This window comes from Equus asinus, chromosome 22, assembly GCF_041296235.1.
Source record: "Equus asinus isolate D_3611 breed Donkey chromosome 22, EquAss-T2T_v2, whole genome shotgun sequence".
In the NCBI taxonomy this organism is placed as follows: domain Eukaryota; kingdom Metazoa; phylum Chordata; class Mammalia; order Perissodactyla; family Equidae; genus Equus; species Equus asinus.
This window is the reverse complement of record NC_091811.1, coordinates 58,098,469-58,117,269: the sequence shown is the minus strand read 5'-3', so window position 1 is coordinate 58,117,269 and position 18,801 is coordinate 58,098,469. Positions and strand designations below refer to the sequence as shown.

General features: G+C 51.2%; 1 protein-coding gene across 15 annotated transcripts; it reads left to right on the top strand.

The window, feature by feature from the left end:
• The first annotated feature begins 9 nt into the window (after positions 1 to 9).
• On the top strand, positions 10 to 18,111 carry SMARCC2 (SWI/SNF related BAF chromatin remodeling complex subunit C2). Of its 15 annotated transcripts, none has more exons than XM_070494640.1 (30): positions 10 to 233; positions 2,244 to 2,363; positions 2,981 to 3,066; positions 3,527 to 3,608; positions 3,710 to 3,802; positions 4,678 to 4,747; positions 4,976 to 5,045; positions 5,751 to 5,826; positions 5,993 to 6,124; positions 6,230 to 6,345; positions 6,710 to 6,834; positions 8,002 to 8,061; positions 8,215 to 8,252; positions 8,527 to 8,657; positions 8,919 to 8,990; positions 10,702 to 10,815; positions 11,253 to 11,406; positions 12,091 to 12,183; positions 12,419 to 12,535; positions 12,626 to 12,688; positions 13,026 to 13,284; positions 13,521 to 13,682; positions 13,956 to 14,020; positions 14,247 to 14,382; positions 14,462 to 14,628; positions 15,011 to 15,145; positions 16,159 to 16,540; positions 16,870 to 16,953; positions 17,230 to 17,295; positions 17,844 to 18,111. In XM_070494640.1, the coding sequence occupies exons 1-30, from the start codon at positions 123 to 125 to the stop codon at positions 17,918 to 17,920; spliced, it is 3,456 nt and encodes a 1,151-aa protein (XP_070350741.1). In that variant the 5' UTR covers positions 10 to 122; the 3' UTR covers positions 17,921 to 18,111. The 15 variants fall into 15 exon arrangements, 14 of the variants coding, with proteins under 14 accessions (XP_070350741.1, XP_070350740.1, XP_070350745.1 ...); XM_070494639.1 differs by having other exon boundaries at positions 12,416 to 12,535; XR_011497003.1 differs by lacking the exon at positions 16,159 to 16,540 and having other exon boundaries at positions 12,416 to 12,535; positions 17,844 to 17,858.
• The last annotated feature ends 690 nt before the right edge of the window (positions 18,112 to 18,801 follow it).

The window sequence follows — 18,801 nt, the reverse complement described above, 5'->3', positions numbered from 1 at the left end:
AGGCGGCGGGAGGCGGCGGCCGCGGCGGCGGGAGGCGGCGGGAGGCGGGCGGAGGAGGAGGCGGAGGAGGCGGGAGCTGAGCTGAGCGGGGCGGGCGGCGGCGGCGGCCCGAGCCCGAGAAGATGGCGGTGCGGAAGAAGGACGGCGGCCCCAACGTGAAGTACTACGAGGCCGCGGACACCGTGACCCAGTTCGACAACGTGCGGCTCTGGCTCGGCAAGAACTACAAGAAGGTACGCGGGCAGGGCCGCGCGGGCCCGGGGGCGGGACAAAGGGCCGCGGCCCCGAAGCCCCCGGCTCCTGCCCACCTCGGCGGCCCGCGGCCCCTCCCCCGCGGCCTCCGGAGCGGCCCCGCGCCCCTCCCCCGCTCCCGCCGCCCCCCGCCGGCTCCGATCGCAGCCCCCGCCCCCGCCGCTGCGCCCTCTGCCCCTGATTTTCTCTCCTGCCCCCTCGGGTCCCGGTGCCAGCAGCCCACCCTCCCCGGAGCCCTGGCCTTCCGGGCTTTTCCGGGAGAGAGGCCGGGGGTGGCCGGGGTGCCGAATGGGCGTCCCCCTCCCCCTCCGAGCGTGCCCGCCGCCGTGCCCGCCGGAGCTCCCCGCGGAGCCAGGTACCAGCAGGGCTGAGGCCTCCCTGGTGCTTTGTGTATGTTCGGAGAGAGATGATGAAAGCCGGCGGGTAAACAGCCACAGAGCAGGCCCTTGGCTGCTCATCAGCCTGAAAGAGGCCCCCACCCTGGGATCACCTGTCTCTGCCGCCCGTCCCCCACGTCCATCCAAGGGGCAACGAAACCTCTTTGGGAGCCAGGGTACAAGAGTTGCTAGGCAGCAACTCCTTCTTAAACCAGTCCTCAGCCTCACAATGAAGTCACCCCGCCACCTGGCCTTGCATTGCCTTGGCTTTGGGGTTCAGAGGCTAGGACACGCTTTATATCTTTAGCCCCCACCCCATAACTGGAGATAACCAGGTAGTGAACAAAGCGTTCAAGACACGTTACCTGTCTTTTCTACCAAAGCTCTTCCTGGTGCTGTCTTTGTCTTTAGGCCTCGTTGAAAGGAACATTTATACACAGCGTTTTTCTCTGGAAAGGGTCTGCCTCTGTCCCTTCTACCACCCCCCAGTTAGGGGCTCTTTTTCTGGCTTTCCTTCAGCTCCCCAGTTCTTCCTGCTCAGCTTTGCAGCCTGTCAGGAGTGTGACGGGTGTTTGAGGAGAACGCCCCTCTGATCCTGGTTATGAGCCTAGCCCTGTTCTCGGAGGTCTCTCTGGGTGTCAGGATCCTGACAAACAGCTGCTGGGTCTGTGCCTTGTCTGTATCCCAGCGTGAGGCTCTGGTTCCCAGGCTTCTACCTTTGACATTTTGGAAAGGAGATCTGTCTAGGGGCTTAGTCTCTGGCCCTGGGGGGATTGACAGCCTGTGACCTGGTTCAGCTTTCAAGCTCCTAGCTCTTTGTCATGTACCTTTTCCTTCAAGGATCTCTTTCCACCTCCCGCTGAGAGGAGCACTCTTCTCTGTGATTAGGGTTGAGGAAACAGGGTCAAAAGGTAAAGAGAAAGTTAGCCTCCTGACTCAGTTTTAAATTAGAACAGAAGGCTGGGATGCTGGGTAGCATAATATGGAAATGTCTAAGAAGCCCAGGGTTACTTGTCTCAGATATAGTTTCCTCTGAAAGGATAGATGTTGTCTTGCTCTTGGCCACAAGGCTGGGTAGTAGCTGGTCCTTCCTTGGGTGAGGGGGGTGCCCAGGAAGACACCTGTGCCGGGTCCTAGCTGAAGCAGAATGCACAAGCTCACTCTCAGTCTGTTTGCCCTACTCACTTCCTTGTACCTTTCTTACTAGGCTACATTACAGGAGAATCTTGACCTTCCACAAAGTTACCTCAGGAAATACACTGTTGTCTCACTTAGAGCCTTGAAACTGTTGCTTCCATTGCCTGAACTCCATGAACCTTCACAATTTCATAACCCTCAGTGCTGTTGGCTAGAGAGATCAGGGTCCTGCACCTCCCGTTTCAGGAAGCAGTCCCAACGCTGACCCGTTAGGCTGGGGGCAGCAGAATTTCAACTTCCTGGTGAGGGGCATTTGGGGCCTCCCTTCTGCCATTTTCCTTTAGAGACTAGACATGTGGAAGAAGAAGACACTATTTTCTCTGCCCCAGATGTTCCCAGAGCTCCCGAGGAAGGAATAAGGGAAATGGTAGACAATTTATCTAGGGTCTGTGTTTCTCTCCTTCCTCTGTCTCCCAGTATATACAAGCTGAACCACCCACCAATAAGTCCTTGTCTAGCCTGGTTGTACAGTTGCTACAGTTTCAGGAGGAAGTTTTTGGCAAACATGTCAGCAATGCACCGCTCACTAAACTGCCGGTGAGTACAAAAGCAAGGGGGCCAATCCACCCAAGTGGAGAGGGAGGGGCTTTTGTAAATTTCATAGTTTTTGAGATTTGGCTCATTTCCTACCATCCCTATTCCTGGCAGGGCATTACTGGCTTGGCCTATTCCCCAGTTTACCATCCGCGTTGTCTTAGTAATACTTTGTGCAACAGGTTATCTCAGAGAGTCTGAGCTCTGTACGTGAAAGGCTCATGGCGTGCTTAAAAGGGTATGCGATTTGGATTTGCACAGGCCTGTATTCAAATCCTGGCTCTGCCACTTGATATCTCTGTGATCTTGGGCAAGCCATTCAAACCTTTTGAGTCTTGGTTCGTTCTTCTCCGGTTGGGATTAATATACCTACCTTGTAGGTTTCTGTACTGGTTAATGAGGTAACCCAGTAGAGTGCTTGGCGCAAGGTGGGGCTTTGTGAGTATTGGTTTCTTTCTCTCCTCTCTTCCAGGCCACATGGTACAATGGCACAGGGGTTAAAGAATTCTAGCTTTGAGAGGGAGATCAGTTCAGCATGGGATTTTGTGAAAGGATTGTTAAGTAATAAGAGAATTTAGGGTGTAACTCTCACATACTTCTTCCCTGTCTCAATTTTGTAGATCAAATGTTTCCTAGATTTCAAAGCAGGAGGGTCCCTGTGCCACATACTTGCAGCTGCCTACAAATTCAAGAGTGACCAGGGATGGTGAGATGCCTACTCTCTATGCCTCTTACATTTAGTTTAGAGGAAATCCCCCCTTTATGATTCCCTGGGGTCTTTCTGGAGTGGGAGCACATAGGTAGACATTCTTGCGAGTCTCTTACTTCGCTAGGTCAGTAGGCCTGACTTGCTAGGTCAGAAAAATGGCTGGGACTCTGAGCCAAAATAGTCTCCAAGAGTGAGTGAGTATGTGTGCATGCATCTGTGTGTGTAGTCTAGAGGAAACAGGATTTGTCAGTTGGCATCTCAAACTTTTATTTGTCCTTTTGGACTAAGTACAAAGTGATTCATGGAGTTGAGATTAGTGAGCCCCAGATCCCAGGTGATTTTGGCAATCGCAGAGAGCAAGATTGCCTCCTAATTTCCCGTATTAAAAAGTCACATACCATAACCTCATCCCCAGACCTGAGCTAAACCACTCACTAGATTATTGCCTCTTCACAAGGCGGCGTTACGATTTCCAGAACCCATCGCGCATGGACCGCAATGTGGAAATGTTCATGACCATTGAGAAGTCCTTGGTGCAGGTAATAGTCAAGAACCTCCCCCATCCATCTCCCTTCCCTCAGTGAGAATCCAAAGCACACCTTCCCCATAATCTCATCCCATCTGTTTCTTCTCCCCACAGAATAACTGCCTGTCGCGACCTAACATTTTCCTTTGCCCAGAAATTGAACCCAAACTGCTAGGGAAATTAAAGGACATTATCAAGAGACACCAGGTGAGTGGATGGGTCAGGAGAGGTTTCAGAAACTCCATGACTCTTTTCCTGCTCTTTCCCATATAAGAAGCACCCTGAAATGCCATGTTTTCGACTGCAGAGGTGGCTCTGCCTACTTCGAAAAAGACTGGAGTTAAAGCCTCGAGCCTCTCTTTCTCTGTTTCCCAGTCGTGATGGGTTTGGATCACTGTCCCTGGAGACTGCACTGGCCTGGGGGCAAGAAGCATCTGCTTCCACTGAACTAGAGATTGTCTGATTTCAGAGAAATGAAATCTTTGCTCTTTGGAAACTGTAATAACAAGCAGATGTCATTGCTAGGGACTTGCAGTCCACTTTACGTTTCCCATGTAGATTATCTATTGAGAGGATTATCTGCAGCAATTTTTAATTCTTTGATTTGGCAGTTTTTAATTCTTTTCTCCGTTGTTAGTACAATCCCAGCTATTTCCCTCTGCCACTCAGATGATGTGTACTTAGAGAATGCAAACTAACTTTAATGCCATTCCAAACAAAATATGATTAGGAAGGCAGATCTGTGATTAAATCTTCTTTTGGGGGCCGGCCCGGTGGCACAGCAGTTAAGTGTACACGTTCCGCTTCTTGGCGGCCCAGGGTTTGCCGGTTCGGATCCCGGGTGTGGACATGGCACTGCTTGGCACACCATGCTGTGGTGGGCGTCCCACATAGAAAGTGGAGGAAGATGGGCACGGATGTTAGCTCAGGGCCAGTCTTCCTCAGCAAAAAGAGGAGGATTGGCAGCAGATGTTAGCTCAGGGCTAATTTTCCTCAAAAAAAAAAAATCTTCTTTTGGTTTATTTACATGCGTGAGTAATTCAAAGGGACCATATATACCTGCTTCTCCTTATGCCATCCAGGGAACCGTCACTGAGGACAAGAACAATGCCTCCCATGTTGTGTATCCTGTCCCAGGGAACCTGGAAGAAGGTGAGACCTGGGTTGTCCTGGTCACTGCACTGGATGGCTTAGACTAGGAGATAGAGGACAGCTCAGATCCACTGCGGTGCCTGGGCTCCTCTCGCCTTTCAACCCTTAATCCTCCTACTTCTTACATTCCTATTTCCAGGTCCCCTACTGCAGCAGCACTTGTGTACAGAGTTATTTTTTGTGTACCCCTTTAGCTTATATTTCTCCCCGCTCTGTCTCTATCCCCAGAGGAATGGGTACGACCAGTCATGAAAAGAGATAAGCAGGTTCTTCTGCACTGGGGCTACTATCCTGACAGGTGAGGACGGGTTTCTGGAACAGGTTTAAGACCAAGAGCCAGACTGAGAAGCCCTAGGACATCTAGCACAACAAGAAGGCACTCTTTGGGGTTATTTTTAGGTCTGTTAATTTCCCCTCCCATCTATTATGTTAATCCTCAGTCTTGGTGGAGGTTTGGACTTAGTGGATGAGGCTTAGCCTGAAAGGATTGGGGCTTTAAGTGTGAAATGGTTATTCAAGTATAATATTTGATAAGTAAATGTTAGAAACAATTTAAATGTCTAATAGTGGGAAAATGTCTCAGCAAATTTGTGTATCTCCTCAGTGGGCTATTATGCAGCCTTCAAACTGATAGAAATAACATGGATAATTTGTAGATGAATATTAAATGCAAAAGTAGGATGTGAAGTAACATCTAGTATCATTGCAATTATGTAAAAACAAAATTGTACAGAAAAACATTACTGGGAAGAAATATGTACTGAATGTCACAAATAGTTGGGTTAGGGTGATTCTTGTCTTGCTTTTTCTATTTTTGAAATGTTTTATAATTTTATTATTTTATAGTGAAAAGAACCCTAATATCAATTGGAAAAATAATCATACCAAAAGATAACCCAACAACCCAGTACTTTTTGTACATAGAAAAGGTAGATGATTTGCACTTTTCTTGTCCACTACTCCATCCCATTGATTCTGCTTCCTGCTCAATTTCCCTTGTCAGTTACGACACCTGGATTCCAGCCAGTGAAATTGAAGCATCTGTTGAAGATGCTCCAACTCCTGAGAAACCTAGGAAGGTGAGCTTTTCCTGTTCCCTCCCCCCCCAAGAAGAGTGCCAGGACCAGACCACTCTGTGCAGGTAAAGCAGAGGCTCCTGTGCCTTTGGGCTTTTCTCTTGAGGGTCCCCAGACAGAGCTGTGGCTTCCAGGATTCTCTCCAGCACAGTCTGCCATTGTACTTTAGGTGCATGCAAAGTGGATCCTGGACACAGACACCTTCAACGAATGGATGAATGAGGAAGACTACGAAGTAAATGATGACAAAAACCCTGTCTCCCGCCGAAAGAAGATTTCAGCCAAGACATTGACAGATGAGGTGAAAATTCCTCTTCTTTCTCCTCGGACCCCTTAGGATAAGTCTCAGAACAAGTTTTCACTGGAGATTGTTGGTTGACATTTGTCCCAATTCTCCAACGTGCAGGTGAACAGCCCAGATTCAGATCGACGGGACAAGAAGGGGGGAAACTATAAGAAGAGGAAGCGCTCCCCGTCTCCTTCACCGACCCCAGAAGCTAAGAAGAAAAATGCTAAGAAAGGGTATGTGAGCCCCTAACCTGCCCCCACCTTCGCCGTTCTTTCCACACCATGTTGAAGGAAGGAAAGACACGTCCTTCTCAGAAGCACGGCTCTGACCTGCAGGTGTTCTGAGAGGGAGGATGGGGAGGTCTTCTTTAGCTGCCGGTTGTTAGTTCTAGTCCCGGCCACTAGTAAACTCAAAAGGAGCTTAATCTCCAAAGGAGAAGCGTTTGTCCCTTCCCCTTACTCTGTGAGTGATTGGTTTCTGTTTTCGCTTAGCTGTGCCCTTGGGATTCTCTCTTGCTTCCCTTCCTGTGAACCTCAACTTTCAAGGACTCCATGTCCAAGGATGACTGAGTTCTCTTTCCCTCTCTTTCCTTCCCAGTCCCTCAACACCTTACACTAAGTCAAAACGTGGCCACCGAGAAGAGGAGCAAGAAGACCTGACAAAGGACATGGATGAGCCCTCACCGGTCCCCAACGTGGAAGAGGTGACACTGCCCAAGACAGGTATGGGCCAGGCCCAGCCCCAGGTCTTGCCTTTCAGTTTAGCTGGTTATTGAAATGATTTTCATCACCACGGACAGTCCTCTAACTTCACATCCAAATCTGAGTGTGGACTGTGCTTGGCGCCTGACAGTAATTGTCTCCAAACTGTTTTTGATCACGCACCCCCTCAGTGAAATATATTTGAGCACAAATTATATATATGTACTATTTACCACTACTTTAGGAACATTATAAAACACATGCAAACATTATCTAAAAATGAAAAAGTGTAAAAGATAAGATCGAAAAACAAACATAACGAGAAGTTCTGATACCCTGTGCCTATGTTCCCGTGGACCAGCTTTGCACCCTTATGTGAGAGCCCCGCTTTGGAGACCACTGCTCTCCAACACTGGTTTACAATCTGTGATGCATAGACCAGCCCCAGATATCCAGGAGTGTGTCTCAGGAGTGGGGTTAGGGAGACCACTGAGAGAGAGGAGTTCTGGCTTCACCCCCTCATCAATCAGAGCAGCTCTCCTCTCTATCTGTGTTTACTTCTGAGCTTTCGTGTATGAATTCAGTTGAAGAAAATGTCCTCTGCTCTCAAAAATGTTTAAGATCCAACCACTCCTCTAGAGAGTGATTTGGTCTGACTCTGTCTCAGTCCATTAAGAGTTTCTGGACACATGGATAGAAATAGGGCCTGTCAAAGAGAAGAATGATTTTTTTTTTTTAAGATTTTATTTTTCCCCTGGTACGTAGTTGTATAGTTTTAGTTGTGAGTGCCTCTAGTTGTGGCATGTGGGATGCTGCCTCAGCATGGCTTGATGAGCAGTGTCATGTCTGCGCCCAGGATCCGAACCGGAGAAACCCTGGACCGCTGAAGTGGAGCACATAAACTTAACCACTTGGCCACGGGGCTGGCACCGAGAAGAATGATTTATGAATGTACACAGAGATGCTTCTTTGTAGGAAAAAAGTTAAAGTTTTGATTGGAGAAGAGGGGAAAGTGGCAAGTGAGTTTCAAGGCCTAGAATAATTGTGACTAGAGGAAGTTACTGCATTTTGTGACCAGATGGAGAAAGTTTTGGGAGAAAGTAAGATCTCTAGAACTGTTAACAGTGGAGAGGTGAGGGCTTGATTTAGGCAGAACCTGTCTGATAAAATGGCTCTCTCTTCTGGCAGTCAACACTAAGAAGGACTCCGAGTCAGCCCCAGTCAAAGGAGGCACCATGACTGACCTGGGTAAGGCAGGGAGCCCCTGGGCGAGGCAGGCAGGGCCCTGCTCTGGAGGGTCAGCTGCCACCTTACCCCAGCCTCCTGGGGCTTCTCAGAAAGCATTCTTCTCTGGGCCCCCAAGAGGTTCCAGCCTTCTATCTTGCTGTCTCTCTCTTTCAGATGAACAGGAGGATGAAAGCATGGAGACCACGGGCAAGGTGGAGCCAGTTTAGAGAGGCCCTACCTCTCTATGTGATTCTGATTTGTGATTATAAAGTTCCTTCTACCCAGAACTTTCTACTGTCCAGACTGTTCCTGCCCTAGACTAATTCTAGCTATTGCTCAAAACTCTGACCTTTTGAGTCCTGGGGTTCATAACTGTTCGTTCCCATATCCATCTTTAGTGCCCACATTCCTTGGGTGTGGAAGAGGCAGAGGGTTGCTAGGGGCAAAGTGGGAATGCTAAGTGTCCAGCAACCTCCCTGCTTGTAGGATGAGGATGAGAACAGTACGGGGAACAAGGGGGAGCAGACCAAGAATCCAGACCTTCACGAGGACAACGTGACTGAGCAGACCCACCACATCATCATCCCCAGCTACGCTGCCTGGTTTGACTATAATAGGTACTGTGGCTCCAGCTTCTCACTGAATCCTTCTTTCTCTGCCCCCAGGGATCAATGTGTTGTCCTCCTTCTGCCTTCAAATGAGTTATTTCTTCCTCAGCCAGATAGACCAGGGTACACTTCAGTTTTAGGGGAGCTCCTGGTCTCTTTGAGTCTTATAGCTGTATCCAGCTGTTTGCCCACCCCACATCTAGGCTTTCCTCTCTTTGGGGCCCCATCTCTCACCAGCGCCTTCTGAATCCACTCTGGCTTCTCTTTCAGTGTTCATGCCATTGAGCGGAGGGCTCTCCCCGAGTTCTTCAACGGCAAGAACAAGTCCAAGACCCCAGAAATGTAAGCAAATCCCAGCTCATGATTCTCTTTCCCACCCTTTTGTCCCCATTCACCTTTCCTGATCCAGCAACATCCAGTTTAGCAAAGATTTCTTGAGCTCCTTCCATGAGCTGGGCACTGTGGGAGGCTTCCCAAAGACATGATTTTTGCCCACAGGCGGCCCCAGCCCAGCACTGTGACCACAGTGGCATACTCTCTAGGATTTGCCCGGGGGTGATATGAAGCTTGCTCTTCTGTGCAAAACAAGAACCTGCTCCAGTTCCTCCAGTTCTTTTAACAGGGTACTGAGCCTTCCAATCTATAACTGCTGATGTTTAAAATGCAGATACCCCCAGCAAAAGTAATAGCTTTGACTGAAATGTAAATGGCTATTACCAGGCTGGTCCCTGGGAGTAAGTTTTGATAGGACAACCAGAGGAGGAATTATGAAGACCCAAGACCGTGAATTGAGGGATGGAGAGGGCTCTCTGGGGAGAAATGTTATGTAAAGTGTGGCCTTGGGGCTCAGAAATCTTCGTCTCCTTCAAGGTGTTGCCTCAGGCCAAATCTTTGGATAGGACTTGGCCATCTTCTATGGTTAGGGATACTCCAGGATAGATATCGTCATGAGGCCAGGCCCCCCGAGAGCTGAGCAAGATTGCTTCCCAGCTGTTCTTCAGTTTCCCCTCTCTGGGGCATCTTCTCTCCCCATCATGTTTCCTCTCCAGTAGCCTGGTAGGGGTCTCTCCTCCTCTTCTTCCTGGGGAAAGCAGTGTGTGAGAAAAAGCTTGGCAATCGCCAGAGGAAAAGGAAGTAGTGACCAGGTGACACAAGTTGAACATGATCTGCAGGCAGGGTTGGAACTAGAACTGTCTACACTTTGCTCTTTTGGTATAAAATAGTAAACGATGAGAATTGCCCACATTTATTGAGAGCTTCCTATCTCCCAGGCACTACCCCGGGTCCTACATACATTGACGGATCTAGTCTTCACCTCAGCGTTAGAGGTGGGTCCTGGTGTCTCCAGTGGACTGGTTAGGAAACTGAGGTCCACAGGGGTTAAGTCACTTGCTTAAGGTCGCATAGCTAGTAAGTAGTAAAACCAGGATTTGAATCCTTCCCTCTGGCTCATGGTCTCAGCCTTTACACTCTACCACGCAACGGCTGCCATTTTTTGAGCTCCCACACTGTGCCTGGTGCTGTACTGGATCTTTCCGCACCTTCTTAATCCTCAGCAGACACTCCATTTTATAGATGAGGAAATTGAGATTCAAAAAATTTGAGTAATTTGCCCAAAGACGTCACAGTAGAACCAGGATTTGAACTTAGATCTTTCTGCCTTAAACATATATTCTTATACCCTGTCATGCTGACTAATTGGATTCGTGGATCAGGACTTCCCGTTATCATCTGTGTTTGAAAATAAGGGCACCTTTTCTTACCTTTAGATTCCTTGTTCAAAAGTTGGGTGAAACATCCCCAAGTACAGCTGAGGAAATCATTCGTTTAACTAAAAACCCCATCAAGGATAACATAAGGAATGTTTGAAGCCCTTGAGTCTAGCACATAAGAGACCTGCATTGTTTATTGAGTCAAATGATCCACTCTTTTCTTTGTTGCACAGGAGGCATCATTAGCTCTTTTATCATTTTTCCTACCCTTCAGCCTTCAACAGACGTTCATTTTTTTCCTCTCCTTGTTCATCTCTCTCCCTCTCTCTCTCTCTTCTAAGCTACCTGGCCTATCGGAACTTCATGATTGACACTTACCGGCTGAACCCCCAAGAGTATCTCACCTCCACCGCCTGCCGCAGGAACCTGGCGGGTGATGTCTGTGCCATCATGAGGTGGGTCTTGCAGCTGAGGGGAGGCGGGTATGTGGGGATGTCTGCCCACAGATGTTTCTTGGCCGAAGTAGAGATGCCAGCAAGGAGCGTAGGGAACAAGCAGGGGAAAACTCCCCTAGAGAAAGGGGAAGTTCAGGTTCGGGGTATGAGTGACATGAGGGAATGCAGTGGCGTTCTCTCAAGTGTGGAAGAAAGGAGAAAGAGCACATCTGTAGTTGAGGGATCCTGGTTCGATTTTGCTAGCTCAAGGAAGAGATGCTAAGTAGGTGGGCGGGTGTGGAGAGAGATCCAGGCCAGAGATGAGGACTTGGGTGTCACTGGCATTTAGTGGTGAGAGTAGATGGGATTTCCCAGGGAGTAGAATGAGCAGAGAAGAGGCATCTTGTGCACCTTGCTGGCTGTCCCAGGTAACCCTGTGTCTGCCTCTCTTCTCACAGGGTCCATGCCTTCCTAGAACAGTGGGGTCTTATTAACTACCAGGTGGATGCTGAGAGTCGACCAACCCCAATGGGGCCTCCACCCACCTCTCACTTCCACGTCTTGGCGGACACACCATCAGGGCTGGTGCCTCTGCAGCCCAAGACCCCACAGGTAGGGTGAGGGGCTATGGGGACAGGGAGGGGTTGGGTAAAATTGGGCTTCTTTGGACTTTTCTTTTTCTGGTTTTTTAGGGTAATGGTTCAGGAGTGTTTTGAGGCTTCTTACTTTTCCATGGGATGCAAAGGGCCACAAGAATCAACCCCGTGTGTTTAGTACCCTCTCTCAGCCTCTGTACATAAGACTGTGAGGACTTGCTGAGGGGGAAGAGATGCTTCTTGTCCGTAAGGAGCAGACAGGCGAATGTAGGGGACGGAGCAGATAGAGAAAAATTCTTAAAATTAAGTTGCATGAGATTTTTTAACTTTGTCACATTTCCAGCATTTTTTCATTTTTGCCTCATAATTATTATCACTTTCATTTTTTTTTCCACTTCCATTTCATACATTACAAAAATTAAGAGGAGAAAGGTTATGTGGCTTGCCCAAGGTCACAGAGTACCAAATCTAGGATTAGAACCTAATTGTCCAGCTCCTAAGAGAACCTGTAAAGATATATCTGAATACAAATGGATATCATGCCAACTAGAGATCTGATTAATCATTAAGGGGGACACGCAACAGTGGCATGAGTGCCCCCAGAGCTGGCGGGCCGCCCAGCATTTGGTCTTGAGGCTTCCAGGGCCTTGGCCTGGTCATTTCTTGCCCAGCCTCCATGACGCCAAGCTCTGTCCCCCAGGGCCGCCAGGTTGATGCTGATACCAAGGCTGGGCGAAAGGGCAAAGAGCTGGATGACCTGGTGCCAGAGACGGCTAAGGGCAAGCCAGAGCTGGTAGGTGGGGTGTAGACCCCGCTGGGCTTCTTATTTGCCCCTTTATTCGGGGGCCCCTGCCCGGGAAGAAGAGACGTGAGAGCAGAGGAGCCACAGCAGGAAGGGAGGAAGTCCCGCTCAGGGGTGTCCCTGGCGTTGGGAAGGAAGCTCCTTCTGTCTGTTTTCTCTCTCTGTCTGCCCCCGGCTCCGGCGGTCACTCGTACTCACCTCTTTCTTTCCCCTCCACAAATAGCAGACCTCTGCTTCCCAGCAAATGCTCAACTTCCCTGACAAAGGCAAAGAGAAACCAACAGACATGCAGAACTTTGGGCTGCGCACAGACATGTACACGAAGAAGAACGTCCCCTCCAAGGTATGAGGTGTGGGCTGACTTCAGGGGTGGAGCACTTTTCGCTCCTCAGAGGCCACAGGCTCCTCTGACCCACCTGTGTTTCCCCTGCAGAGCAAGGCTGCAGCCAGCGCCACTCGAGAGTGGACAGAACAGGAGACCCTGCTGCTCCTGGAGGTAATTGGGGCCAGGAAAGGAGAGTTCTACGAAAGCGAAAGTGGCCGGCATGCCACCGCCCTTGTGAGTGGGGAAAGCGTGGTCTTGCCCCAGTTGCACCTTCCCGATGCCCATCGTACCTGCCTCAGGGACCAGCTCCAGGCCAGGGATTTGGGCCATTTCGTTAATGCCATATCCTTTCTTAGTGCTACTTGGAGATTCCCCTTGGACCCAGCAGAGTACACAAATACCACAACCCAGAGAGCTTTAAAGCCAGCTACCCTTAGTAGGCTGGGGGAATTGACCTGCCAGGAAAGTGACTAAGTAAGTGAAGTTGTGTCTCCACCCCCACCACCAGGCACTGGAAATGTACAAAGATGACTGGAACAAAGTGTCGGAGCATGTGGGAAGCCGCACCCAGGACGAGTGCATCTTGCATTTTCTTCGTCTTCCCATCGAAGATCCGTACCTGGAGGACTCAGAGGCCTCCCTGGGGCCCCTGGCCTACCAGCCCATCCCCTTCAGTCAGTCAGGCAACCCTGTTATGAGCACTGTTGCCTTCCTGGCCTCTGTCGTCGATCCTCGAGTTGCCTCTGCTGCTGCGAAGTCTGCCCTAGGTAATGTGGAGGGGTCCTGGCCTTAGTTTGCATTTGAAGGGCTGGTTACTCAGGCCTTGAAACCCTCTCAAATTTGGCTGCCCCCCTGGCTTGTCTGCTGCGGGTATCAGCTCAGTAACCTGTGTAGCCCCCTGCTGGTCTAGATGAAGAGATGGGCTCATGAGGAAGCTTTCACAGGGAAAGCCAGGACTGCCTTCCTGCCCCACTCCCAGCCTCATCCTCTCTGGATCTTGCAGAAGAGTTCTCCAAAATGAAGGAAGAGGTACCCACAGCTTTGGTGGAGGCCCATGTTCGGAAGGTGGAAGAAGCAGCCAAAGTGACGGGCAAGGCGGACCCAGCCTTCGGCCTGGAAAGCAGTGGCATTGCAGGAACCACCTCTGATGAGCCTGAGCGGATCGGTAGGGCCTAGCAGCTTCCCACATTTCTCCCCTGTCGCCAAGAGCCAAAGCCACCAGGCCGCCCTGTACCATCCCTACCTGGAGTTGGCCTCAGAGCACATGAGCGGAGAGGATTGGTGGGGTTTTTATTTTCCCCAGAACTATACCTTAGGGACTCTGGCTCCCTGCTGGCCCTGTCACTGAGATTCTGGCTAGGAGAAGGGGCTGTTGGAAAGTGTTGTAGAGACAGATTCTGTATCAGACATTTCCCGTTTCCTCTTCCCACGGGCCCAGAGGAGAGCGGGACTGACGAGGCACGGGCAGAGGGCCAGGCCACAGAGGAGAAGAAGGAGCCCAAGGTATAGCGGGATGGAGCTGGGCTGGGAGGCTGGAGGGCCAGGCTGGCACTTGGTGAGGGGGGAGCTGGCATAGTTCAGCTCAGGCAGCAAGGGCTGGGCCTGGATGGGGCTCTCTTGCAGCCAGATCACCCCGAAGTAAGAGGCGTAAATTCAGTTGGCTGTGTGGGCCCTTCGTGTGAGAACCAGCCACCTGATAGTCTCTACTTTTCTCTCACTGGGACTTCAGGAACCCCGAGAAGGAGTTGGGGCTGTAGAGGAAGAAGCAAAGGAGAAAACCAGCGAGGCTCCCAAGAAGGATGAAGAGAAAGGGAAAGAAGGCGACGGCGAGAAGGAGTCAGAAAAGAGTGACGGGGACGCGATAGGTGAGCCTCCTCACGTGGTGGTTGGGTCCAGGAAAGAGAAGTGAGGCTGTGGGCTAACCCAACCCTTCTCCCGGCCCAGTTGACCCTGAGAAGGAGAAGGAGCCAAAGGAAGGGCAGGAGGAAGTGCTGAAGGACGTGGTGGAGTCGGAGGGGGAGAGGAAGACAAAGGTGGAGCGGGACATCGGCGAGGGCAACCTCTCCACTGCTGCCGCTGCAGCTCTGGCCGCTGCCGCCGTGAAGGCCAAGGTGAGGCCCAGCAACCCCAGAGACCCTCAGGGGAGAAGGTGCTCCCTTCTCTAGTCTCCCTTCACCTCCTTCCTCGCTCATCCCTTAAAGAATGCTGGCCTGCCTCCTTTTGATCCTGAAAGGAGAGGTGGTCATCTTTTCTTCAGGCTTTTTTAAGCTTTACCATCAGGCCTGTTTTCACCCTCTAATTATTTCTCCTTGTCTTCTCCTTTCCCCTCTCTCTTTTTCTTCTTGTTCTTTTAAAAATATGAAGCCAGAGCTGCTCTCTGGGTTGTGACCACAGCAAGTTCTTAAAACCTGCCAGCCTGCACTCTTTCTCTGCCCTGGAGTGTCTTCAGCTGGGTCCTCCCGCTGACATGCCGTCCTCCCTCTCCTTCCCTAGCACTTGGCTGCTGTTGAAGAAAGGAAGATCAAATCTCTGGTGGCCCTGCTGGTGGAGACCCAAATGAAAAAGTTGGAGATCAAACTCCGGCACTTTGAAGAACTGGAGACGATCATGGACCGGGAGCGAGAAGCAGTGAGTAGCCTCGCCTAGGGGGTCAGCAGAGCCCGGGGCCCACCTTGACTCTGAGCCATGCCTCAGTTTAGGATGAGGGGGAATGCAGCAGTGCAGAAAGCCTGAGACTGACGGGGCTTCAGAGCAGAGGGGAGTAGCCCAGGCCAGGGCTGGAGAAGCCAGCCACAGGCAGGTGAGGACACGGGGTCCACAGGTGAGGCCGGGAGACTGAGGTCCCACAGAGTGTCAGCGCCAGGGGCAGAGATTCTAGTCAGCTTTTCAATTGTTGCATCTCCAGGTCCTTGAACAGTGCTTGGCCCTTGTTAGAGTCTCAGTGAATATTTGTTGAGTGATTGAACAGGTTTCAGGGACGCTGAGAGGGTAGGGGCTGCAGACCCAGGTGAACTTGGCAAGGGGATGGGATGGACAAGGTGTTGAACCGTTTTGTCTTTGAGAAGATATAAAAAAATAGAAAACAGGGACCCTACCTTCAGAGAACCTACAGTTTAACTGGAGACATCAAATATATAATATGGAGACATCAAAAGAAGTTAATGCTTAAAGTAGCGGACAAATTCAAATTAAGAGATTTCAGATCAAGTATATAAGTCCTGAGAGAGAAAGAAGAAAGGCCAAAGCTCAGAGGCTAGTGAGTTGATCTCAGATGGCTTCCTAAGAATGGTGAGTTTTTAGCCAATTTTGAAGGAAGAAAAGAACATGAATTGACAAGAGAAACTGGAAGAGTTTTCCAAACTAAAGTAATGACAAGTTCAAAGCTTTGGAGCTGAAATGAACAAGGGCTACCACTGCTTAACTCCCTTGCAATGAGAAGCCATGTCGGCAGCCAGAAGACATGGTCATGGGAATTCGCAAGGGGAGGGCAGGGGAAGATTGAGAAAGTCCAAGTACAAGATTTAGATTTGGGGACCTGCCAGAATGAGAGGCTGGGTTTGTCAGAAGACAAAGCAGGGGGCCAGGCATTTGCCTTTGGGATCTTCTGAACATGGGTAACAGTACTCAATTGGCACTGGCAGCTGGAGTATCAGAGACAGCAGCTCCTGGCCGACAGACAAGCCTTCCACATGGAGCAGCTGAAGTATGCGGAGATGAGGGCCCGGCAGCAGCACTTTCAACAAATGCACCAACAGCAACAGCAGCCACCGCCAGCCTTGCCCCCAGGCTCCCAGCCTATCCCTCCTACAGGCGCCGCTGGGCCACCCACAGTCCACGGCTTGGCCATGGCTCCAGCTTCTGTGGCCCCTGCTCCTGCTGGCAGTGGGGCCCCTCCTGGAAGCTTGGGCCCCTCTGAACAGATTGGGCAGGCAGGGTCAACAGCAGGGCCACAGCAGCAGCAACCAGCTGGAGCCCCCCAGCCTGGGGCAGTCCCACCAGGGGTACCCCCCCCTGGACCCCATGGTAAGTGATGGGTTCTGGAACTCTTGCTGACCAGAGGGATGCAGGTGAATGTTCCAGTTCCCCTCGAAGGGGATACGTGGTAGGCCTGGAGATAAGGATCGGCCTCAGTGTCTACAGATGGGCCCACCTCTGTTATATCCCTGAGCCAGCAGGGATCCCTCCTCAAACCCAGATCTTTGGAATTTTGTCCAAAGATTTACCACTTATCCTAGCGTCAGGAAAAGGGAAGCTGCTGCCTAGGAGTGTCTGGGTTATGCTTGCTCTGAAGGTGAGTTGGTAAGTGAGGTTTTATGCCTCTAACCTTCTTGACCTCTCCTCTTTATTCCCAGGCCCCTCACCGTTCCCCAACCAACAAACTCCTCCCTCAATGATGCCAGGGGCAGTGCCAGGCAGCGGGCACCCAGGCGTGGCGGGTAATGCTCCTTTGGGTTTGCCTTTTGGCATGCCGCCTCCTCCTCCTCCTCCTGCTCCATCCATCATCCCATTTGGTAGTCTAGCCGACTCCATCAGTATTAACCTTCCCCCTCCTAACCTGCATGGGCATCACCACCATCTCCCGTTCGCCCCGGGCACTCTCCCCCCACCTAACCTGCCTGTGTCCATGGCGAACCCTCTACATCCTAACCTGCCGGCGACCACCACCATGCCATCTTCCTTGCCTCTCGGGCCGGGGCTCGGATCCGCCGCAGCCCAGAGCCCTGCCATTGTGGCAGCTGTTCAGGGCAACCTCCTGCCCAGTGCCAGCCCACTGCCAGGTGAGAAGGGTCCTGGAGGGGAGAAGGGCGAGGGAGGGGTCCACATGCAGGGAGGGAGGGCAGGTGGGGAAGGACTCAGGACCTAGAGCTTCCACAACCCTCTTTGAACGCTCTGGTAAAATTAGAAGACAGGAGGAAGGGCCTCTCTGGCTGTCCTCCACCGTTCCCCAGCCTGGCAGCTGCCACCTCTGGGATGACGTTGGGGCCTTTCACTGGTGGGTCACGGAGGAGTCCTGTGGCACAGAGCAGCTCAGTTGTAAACTTGAAAAGCAGCTACCCGTTTGCATGATTGGCATCCCCTGTGCTTGTTCCCATCACGTTCAAATGCCCCATTTAGAGAGTTCTTTTGGGGGCAGGAGGAGGACCTGGGGTTTGTCAGTTTTCCCAGTGTGAGGTGGGGGAGGGTGTTGAAGAAGGAAGTTGTATGCTGTGGGTACGTCGTTCATCTGCCCACCCATTGCATGCCATGCCCGGTTCTGTTTGTCTGGTGACCTGGGTGCAGAGCCCTCCTGCTCGCTCCCGCTGATTCATCTTCCTTTTCTCCACAGACCCAGGCACTCCCTTGCCTCCAGACCCCACGGCCCCTAGCCCAGGCACGGTCACCCCTGTGCCACCTCCACAGTGAGGAGCCAGCCAGACATCTCTCTCCCTCACCCCCCATGGAGATCAAGGTTCCAGGAACAGCCCTCCCCCCACCGCTGGGCCCTTCCCCAGCCTGGAGAGTTCGTCACTACGTAAGGAAAGCTCCTCCTGCCCCTCCAAAGCCCCCACCGTGCCTGTCAGAGGCGTGCATTTTTATATCAGATTATTCAAGGACTTCTGTTTAAAAGATGTTTCTAATGTCTGGGAGAGAGGATGGGATGGGGGTGCTGCCCTCAAAGGAAGGGCTGGGGGAAGGTGTTTATACAAGGTTCCAATTAACCACTTCTAAGGGTGCACCCCCTCAAAACTACTGCATTTTTTATGGATAAAAAAGAATTAAGCCCTTTAAAAGGAAGTAGAGAGATAACGAAGCCAATTGGAGCTCCCTCCACCCCCTAAAAAATCCATCTTTTACATTGTTTGGAGGAAGGAAGTGAGTTTCAGGAAAGGGGATTCAGGTTCTGGGGAGAGGTCTGGGGATAGACTAGGTGCAGAGTCTGTCTCCTGCCGCCCCTTGTTAGTGACTGAGTCAACTCCCGACCCTCGGCCACCTCACCCCCAGTTTATTCCTACTGCTCTCTCCTGCTGCTTCCTCAGTGTCGCTGTTGTAGACCACCCAGCTCAGCCAATGACCCCTTTCCCCCTGAATGTCAGTTTCGTGTTTTTAAAAGTCACCTGCGTAGTTGATGTCAGTGTATGTGTATTTGGTGGGGAAGCGTATTTTGGGGGATTCCTGTGGTAGGTGATAGAGGAAGAAAGGGCACTCCTCCTCCCTGCCCTGGGCTCCTGGAAGACGTGGAGAGGGAGCTGTAAGAGGATGGGAAGTTTTAAAACCCTGAAATTTTCAAAAAGCACTTAAGCATC